This window comes from Hyalella azteca, unplaced genomic scaffold, assembly GCF_000764305.2.
Source record: "Hyalella azteca isolate HAZT.00-mixed unplaced genomic scaffold, Hazt_2.0.2 contig5890, whole genome shotgun sequence".
In the NCBI taxonomy this organism is placed as follows: Eukaryota; Metazoa; Arthropoda; class Malacostraca; order Amphipoda; family Hyalellidae; genus Hyalella; species Hyalella azteca.
In genome coordinates, this window is record NW_025936068.1 from 206,609 (window position 1) to 215,842 (window position 9,234).

Consider the following 9,234-nt stretch of genomic DNA (forward strand, 5'->3'; position numbering starts at 1 on the left):
CAAAGATGTCGCTTCTCTTGTTAAAGCTTTCAGCCTTTTTCCAATTAAACATATAGTGTAGAATTTAACTGTTTACGCGAAATTGTGCAGATTCTGCAGTTGGATCTATTTCGGAACTTCTGGCGCGCCCAAATTCCACCCTAGTTGACGATCGAACTAAAAGGAGCCATTCAAGGCAAGAAAAAATTCCTGTATCCAAGTCCAAGTCAGTTTCATTTAGCACCCCAAGCGCCTTTGCGCCTAAACGGGACGAAACGGGAGCCAATGAGAACCGGACGAAGATTCCGGCTACTTGGTTTAAAAAATTCGAAGGCCTTGTTGATGCGAAAAATGACGACACGGTCGTAGCAATGCCTACTACACTATCAAAAGGAAAAAATGAAAGGGAAGAAACTGTAGCGGACTCAAACGAAGCTCGGCTACCATTAAATTGGTTTAACCAGGCCACAAAGAGCAGTACGGAACATTTTCTCAATCGTACTGAAAAAAATAAACTCAACTCGGAATTGAAAAACTGTAACGAAACTCTGCCGGGAGATGATAAAAGCAGCTGGTTGGAAAAAGTTAAGCAGAGCGCGGCAGTAGCTTCACCATATATTCATTTTCGAAATAAAGAAACTCACTCGGACGCAAAAGATGATGTATCGGTAGAAGATTCCAAAACAGTTCCCAGTACTTCGAAGTCGATGGAAAGTGCTCAAACCGATGCAAGATGGCTGCACACCAGCAAAGGGGGCAAATCGGCCAGAAATCCCCTTGATTCGTTGGTAGGAGCCTGCAGTGCGTCAAGTTACTAATAAGTGTATCTTTCAATTGTTAATTGAGATCAGGTTCCAGTAGTGCCGTATCAGCTTCTATCAATCGGCTAATTTGTGCTTCCGATATTCTAACATTAGAGTGAAACGCTATGAAAAAGCACAAATGGTCTACCGTACAGACCACGCGTATGACCGCGTAGGCTAAACACGTGTTATTAGTATCCAAACTTAATTTGAATACCAATAACTCGCTTGAACATTATGCATTTCTCGTATGCGTCTGAGCAAAGCTTAATACCGCGGTATCGGTACTCTGACAATAGCATCTTATTTATTCTACGTATGTTTCATACCCGCTTTTCGGTTTTACGCGCCCTTTAGCCGTATTTCATCTTGACCACATCCTTCTGTCTCCTTTCCAGCTTCAGTGGTGTGTCTGCAAAGTACTGACAGAAATGTGTATCTGTATTTCACAACCATTTCCAGTGATGATTTTATACTCCGCTTCGTAGCCTTAATTGCAATGTATGTTCATCTGACAGGAGAAATGCCATTTGGTGTTTGCATTATGTTTTTAACTGCCTCCCACAATTCCTTAACTATTTTACCTCTCTCTTCTCACTCGATGTAGACCCTACTGTAGGTAATACCAAACTCGCCACCGACTCTACGCAGGTGAGTTGCTCCGAACCTGAATGTGTGTCCAATCTCCTGTTCGCATCGCGCCCCAGCTTTGTCAGCATGCATCAGCTTTCTGTGTGCTTGACCTTTTTTTATTCGATCAAATTATTTGTCAAATCTCTATTCTTAGGGTATTTATTCATATTTGATTTTTCGGTGACGACTTTGCCTGACGTACGCAAGGTGTTCGTTACAATATAAATTAGCATCTGCAACTCATTATTTTGGACAGAATTAAAGTAATGTTACTCATCTTTTCAATTCATATTTTTTCTCGATGGAGAATCGTTCAGTTCGCTTCTTATCAACTAAATAGTAATATTTTCTGAGCTTTTAGTATCAGAAGCTACTGAAAATCAGACATAGGGTATTTACCAAGGAATGATTGCAAATTATAAGGATTGCGTCTCCATGTTTCTTGCATGCATCGCTACGCTTCATATCATGACATTTTATCCATTCGTGATAAATCTTGCAACATTTAAAGCTGGTGCAGTAATTAGTAACTCGGGTACCGTACTAATCAACCTCTACTAGGGAAACTTTTACATTCGGTACATTAGTGCATCGATTGTAAGTAAGATATGATAGACGATCATACTAGCTGCTGATCTTGTTCATTAATGCGGCTGAACATCATAGAACTTCATGAATTTGTAAAATTTATGCAACTATTTATGTTTTTTTAATCACATTATTTATATGCTGTACAACAACTTTTTCTCCATTTTTATCAATTTAAAAATTTATATTCTATTATATTGCACCATCTAAGTGTTATTTTTTTGACAATCATGGCTCACATTTATTCTCAAATTGAAGTGCATGCAATTTTTGCTTAGAAAAAGAAGTTCTAGAAGGAATCTATTTCAATCTTCAATGGAATGATGCGACTTTCGTTGTTGGTTCAACTGAAATATGATAATAGTTGCCTGTGCACGCATTGCAGTTCAGCACAAATCTCTTCAGCTGATTGAACAAGTTCATAAACACGAAGTTTACCAAAACTCTACTTTAAAATTTACTCTAGCAGTTCGACAGCGCCAGTTGACTACGTAATCAAATAAAACTGTGACCATATCAAGTCTTCCTGGTCTTGCTTTTACAAATTCAAGGTTAACATCAGAAAATAATATATCTGAACGATGGTTAGTTCACGCCCCTCGCGATATAAGCATCAACTATTGTACCATTTCTGTCATCGAGAATTTCGTTCCGGTACTGAAAATCGTTTATTTCGATTTAAGCAGCTGATAATATGTGAATAAAGAACCTGACAATGAATTATTATCTATTTTCATGCAAATATAATCGGATCAGTATAGCATATTAATGGGCGTTGCCAGTCTTTATCCGATTTTGGATTAAAACACGTACCGTCTGTAAAATTAATCGGTATCTTTCACTCACTCACCGACGCCACACTTCGTCCATCTCTCTTTCTGGTCGTTTTTGAGCTCTAAATTTGAGTTGATTTAATTCGTTCACCTGACGTTTTGTAACTAAAATTTAACTAAAATATCCCTTGTCCTCTTGTAAATACCTAATAGATATTTAACTAAATTACCCTTCTACCCAACGTTTAGTATATGAGGAGCAGTTTAACGAGACTTGTTCTGCTTTGTATAATGTAAGGTTTTCGCTTTTTAGTTGGCTAAATTTATAAATTGAAGCATTAATCCTAAGTATACCAAACCAGGTTACTTTTATCCAAAAAAATATCATGAAATACAGCTTATTATGGCACATTTAATGCATAGTTACGTATGTCTTTTGTTCATTATGTGGTGAATATAACGTTTGACGTTAATTCATTCATTTTTGCATTAGAATCTTTATCTGAAAAACACAAAAACACATGTGATAATGTCATTGATAATCTCAAACGTTGAATTTCAAATTCTGGTCGCAAGTAATGTCTTCTAAATTCCAATTAGCACTTGAGCTGTTCATTTTTCATAAAATTGTTAGCGATACAAATATTTTTGGCAATAAACCTTCAATTTGTCCTGTGTTTTGCTCTGCAGGATACGAGGGGGGACCACCGTCCAGACCAAGGATGGACCAATACCAGCGACCCGCAGGGGAGAGGTGGTAGGTCGCTGTCCCGTGACAGATCCTCAATTGGCAGTAGGAAACTGAACGAACTCGATCCTGGTGTTGACGGAGAACCACCACCTGCTATATCATCAGCCGATCTAGATCAATTAATGCAGGATTTTGAACTGAACGATCCTATGGAGGATACTGCTGCTCCGTTGACCGGCGCCGCGGCTAACACTGCAACAAATGGGAGACCTCAAGGTGAAAATAAACCAGCTGGTTTAGCAGGAGCCTTGCCGGGAGGTCTGGGTGCAGGACTTTCTTCCTTGCCTAACCCAATGGGTGACAGCAATATTATGGGAAAATTGGGAGACTTGGCCACACAAAATCCGGTCACGGACGCCATGTCCAAAGGAAAGTCATTCCTTTTCAAGAAATTTGGTCTTTGAAATTCAATGGCATTTAGCATGTTATATCTAAGAGTCAAATATTGTCTAACTATCCTTCATAATACCAGAGTAACATGTTCCCGTATTGTGGTGTTCATCTATGTCCGACTTCTGATACAGGGAATAAATGACCGTTTCTCTATTATAATATAGTGTCATTCCTTGAGATGTCCTAAAAATGTGTTCTCATCTGTAACCGAGTTATAAGCTTGGTTTTTACTCCGACTTCTGTGTTCATGAAAGCGCATGGCAATACATCTGTATGATGGTTACCACTTTCCACGATATTAGCATTAATTTTTCCTATTGTACATTCTGTAATATATGTATAATTTCCTTTTAACTTGCTCATTCTCGTCGAATCGTCTCGCCTTCTATGGGTGGCTAAGTTAAAGTTATGGTAATACGTCTTTAAAGAAGTATGTGATGGTAGTTTCTAGTCTATAAGAAAATGAGACGTCATTACTTCTTCCTCAGGTGTTGGCTCTATTAAATCATGTAAGAATTACTATGTATTGATGGAATATTGTCAATACGTGGAAGTCTGTACGTTTTTCAATTATATTTCTTGACTCGGCGTTACTATGAATCACCTTTTAGTCGTGGTGTCATTATTTAAGATATATTACATAATAATTCTCCCTTGACAATACACGGTAATATACTGAGAAAAATCATGATGATGATCATGTTTGTGGAGGTAGCAATTTGTGTATAATGTCTTATTTTTATATGCTTTCTTCTAAACGCTGCCGAATTAAAGTTACTTTGATTACCATCTACTTACATCTTACCTGATATGCAACAAGTAATTTTTTATGTATAAATCTGTCCCAAGTCCCAAGTTTTGGTATATCGATTCACAGGATATTCATATGCATGACTGCATCGTAGTTAAGTATCCCATCTCCATAGATTTTATCAACATGCATGCCCCATGGGGAAATTTCTTCTGCTAATTAAGCTAGGAGCAAATGTTGCTAATTCCACTAATAATTCAATCGCATTGGAATAAGATTGGTAACATCTCTCACTGAGTAGAGCCTCTCGCGTTTTCAATGTGTAAAAAATTTCTGAAAAATAGCTTCCAAAGTTATGATCGTTCAAATAAGCATCGTGCAATAAAGTGCACTCGATCTTTGCTGTTATTATGAGAAAATACTAAATCATACATATATGAGGAAGAACAATTTCTTTCGTCAATCAGTATGGCTTGAAAAAATCAATTTGTTCTATTTCCTGATGGTGAAGGGTATTTTGAAGGTTCATTCCGAAGTCCTTTATGAACTCCGAAGTCTTTTGGATATTCAACTTCATTACATTTCGACCAATTGTACGTTGATAGCAGCACTCCTACGTAATATCCCCCTCCATCGAAATTCTCGAGAATAACTTGTAGATTTTACCTTCATTTGGATAGTAGAATAGATTTAAATAAGCGCACAAAAGATTGAAAATCGATATTAACAAAAGTTTGGAATACCATACCAATAATTTTTGTTAACAGCAAGAAAAGAAGGAATCGGTTTTCATCGGTCTGTGAGAAGGTCGAATTTCCCCGAGACATTACATTTTAGTTCATTAACTCTAGGGAGTATAGATATATGCATCAGACTTCGACAAAATTTTGCCACACTCTCGGACTTTCTTGAAAATTACTTGAACTCGTGTCAGAGATATTCATTTTACTAAAGCAGATCGGCATTATATTTCAAAACTTAACCTTATTCAAAATTATGTATCTATCACTTAATACCTTCATGACTTATTTATAATAATATAATCAAACAGTAAGTAGCTATGGCCGGAAACATGGCTCTAAGAGGAATATCTAAACTACCAAAAAGAATTCAAAACTTAGGTTAAGCTTGTTGATTGACATGTATGGTCAAAATGTTGACCTACATGATCTACGCCTTGGTGTGTAGAATCATACTGAATGTCATCATTGAGTAATGACTTTCTTTGGTTTATTTTAGAATGTATGAGAGGTAATCGTGCTTTAAATCGTCGAGTTATGAAAAGAATATTAATTAATTAAGTATCGAACTCTTTAATATCTTCTAGAATGTCAAAATAGATCTCCACTCTGTCCATTACATTGCGTGTTATCTTGATATTCCTAAACTAAATACAGGATGATTCACGAAAACTTCCTGATTTAAAAGCTCAATAAAAAAACTATATAGAACACTTTTTGTACACTTTGTTTTAAAGATGACATCGGAAAAATGACGTCCCCCATTGTCAATGCAGTCAGTTAGTTGATTTTTGAAGTTCCGTTGAACTCGCTGAAGCATATTGACGGGTATGTTGGCGATGGCTTGGCGTATGTTGTTCTTCAAATGAGGTAGTATCCTTGGACAGTCATTGTAAACAATTGATTTAATAAAGCCCCTTAAAAAATCACGCGCAGCCAAATCGGGGGATCGGGGCGGCCAAAGAAGGAGATGAGGCGCTCTGCAAGATGTTGTCTCAGACGGAAACAACTCTGCATGCAAAACGGCTTTTAGAAAAGTACGCCTCGACAGCAAACGCACGCTGCTCACTTGTCCAATGCATAATGGCAACTTACTAGGCTGGACACAAAACTTCATAACCTTTCCTTTAATATAAAATACTCATCACCCATTTCCTACAAAATCTGGCTGCCTGGCGCAAAATACACAACAGGAAGTTTTCGTGAATCACCCTGTATTACGACCACCTCGTTTCTTCGATATTCTGCCCAAGAGATGCAAACAATATATCGTTATTATTACCTCATAGTTTATCAGAAATACCATGTTTTCCTGTTCTGTCATTTAGGATTGAAACCTGCAACGAAATTAAAAATTTTCTTAAAAACAACTGATGTTTGGTACCGTATGCATTTGGCCTGATTTCCATCAACCTGAATTTTGACTCATAACTGCCGGTAAATTGTGTATATTCAGGGTTTATTTTGAACTGTTCAAAATATGCATAGGTAAGCGCATTAGCAGATAATTACGATGATTAATTTGATACTAAACTCGAGCGCTTCAGATAAGCTTTATCAGATGATAGTCTGAGCTTGGATAAAGCTGAGGTGTTCATATCATTGTTGTAATATTCTAACGATACTACATTCATATGTTAAGAGAATATTGGCAAAGAAATATATTTATTAGTTATGAGTTAGTATGAATTTACATCAAATATTATCTAGGAAAGTAGATGGACTAGCCGAGCACAGGACAGAAGGTATAATATGATGATTAATATATTGTATCTGGTGCTGAGCACCTTTGCTCAGGTAAACATTTCATTGTTGATTAACTATAATGACTAAGTGAGAAAAGGTTGTCGGCTATAGTTAGTGTTTTTCCTTGGCGTAAAATTGTAGCCTTTACTGTCAACTTTTCCATGTTACAATCTGCTTTGAAATTCCATTCATGTCCAGTCATATATTGATGTAAGTATTGTTGAATTACGTTAGGAAGAGACGATTCAAACGGTATTGAATAAGACAAGGCTGCAAGGACTGGTTCGAGTGTCTCGTTTACCGAATATTTCATGCAGCAAAACAAATACTATATACTTGCCATGCTAAAAAAAAATTGCCCGGAGCATGAAGTACTTTTCAACTTCAACTGAAAAATATTACTTCGTTAGACCCTTATATTACGAATTGCTGGGACGGGAAATCGTACTAAAAATTTCATAAAACCGGTATACTATGAAATAACTCATTTCATTATAAAATAAATAATTCTTTTAATTATCACAGGTTTTCTCACATACGGCTGGCTCTTAGTCTTACAGAAAGGACATGAAGATATAATAAATAGACTCAAATCCTAGTAGTGCATGGCCATATGGTTTCCGTTCATTTTCTTGCCGAAGCAAACAAATTTCAAACAAACGTTATAATTCTAGTGAATTTCGCACTCATCAGCTTCGTTTGTTTCGTTATTTTTCGCGTTGAGGTGAGCTATTTTAGCGATAAATTCATGAAATTTAATGGATATTAGAAATTAATCTTTAGCTTCGGATGCAGCTTTGTATAATATAAAGACAAAGATCTACTCAATGAATGTCACCATTTGATAAATTTCAGCATTTTCATGAAATTCTTTGGCAGCTTTGTATGAGCGCAGCGCGAGTAGCTTTTTCAAATTAAATCTTATTTAGTATCTTAGAATCGAGATTTTAATGGATTTTTTAAACACCGCATTCAGGCGAAGGCTTAACATTATAACAATATTGTGTTCGCCAGTTGGATGAAATCGTTGATATTTCATAAAATCGATATAACTATTGTTGACCAATTATTCGTGATTGTTGAATAGGTAATAAAGATTGGTAGTTTCTACCTAGACTGTTTTTAATTAATAGCAGTTGCACGCAGTAGATAATTATTTTATTTATATTGAGAATACGCAGAACGCGTAAATAAGTGACGATGTACACGAGTCTCTATTTCGACTGAGAAACTCGTTAATAAAAATAAAATAGAAATTATTTCAGCATTTATTTCTGATACCGTTTGTTAAATTAATTATCCGTATTTAAATAATTAGCCGTTCAGTTGGCCATGCTTCTTCGAGAATCTGACAATTTGACGTTTCTTAATGGAAATAATTTAAATTTAATGATGCCGTGTTATTATAGGCATTCTCTTGCAAGACATTTAGATCAGCGAGGTAAAGTTTTGCCTTTGCTTTCGGTAGTTGTGACTTTAGCACAATTTATGGGCGATTTTATTTCGACAGTCTTAGGAACTTAGACAAAGTTGAAATGTTTTTTCAACTTCGAGATTGTAATTAGTAAATAATTGAATATTGATATTCCATTTTCTCGATTTATTATCGTAATTATGATTTATTCCGCGATGGTGATAGCCTTTTCTGAAAGATGTCTCAGGTTGTTGATCAATCTTGTCCCACTCTTTTTGAGATGACTGTGTTTGCTATGTCATGTTACGGCTTCTTTCGAGCATATCAATGCTAATTTGTGCTTTCAACTGTGTATAGCAAATGTCTAGTTTCCACTTTGGTTAAGTATATATTAATTGATGTTTTTTGCTACTGAGAACGCGCCAGATATTCATTTGCGTTATTTTTCAAGATTCAGCTTAAGTTTTTGTTTAAATGTATGAACTGCAGTGTAATTATCAATCAATTCACTAGCGACAATTGAATACTATATAGTGAAGCATGAACTTTGTCTTTTCCATCTAACCTCGTAAACTTTCAACAACTTGAACTTTTAACAACCTTTTATAAATTAATGAACGGCCACTCGACCAAAAATAGCATGCTAACGATCAATCCCAGTAT

General features: G+C 36.0%; 1 protein-coding gene across 1 annotated transcript in view; it reads left to right on the forward strand.

Moving 5' to 3' along the window:
- LOC108676356 overlaps positions 1-4,672 on the forward strand; it is a 60,780-nt gene extending 56,108 nt beyond the window's left edge. Inside the window, exons 28-29 of the mRNA XM_047880678.1 lie at positions 1,390-1,433; positions 3,467-4,672. Of these exons, the coding sequence (XP_047736634.1) occupies positions 1,390-1,433; positions 3,467-3,931 (509 nt within the window). The 3' untranslated portion in view covers positions 3,932-4,672. The remainder of the gene's footprint in view (positions 1-1,389; positions 1,434-3,466) is intronic.
- Positions 4,673-9,234: the final 4,562 nt, after the last annotated feature.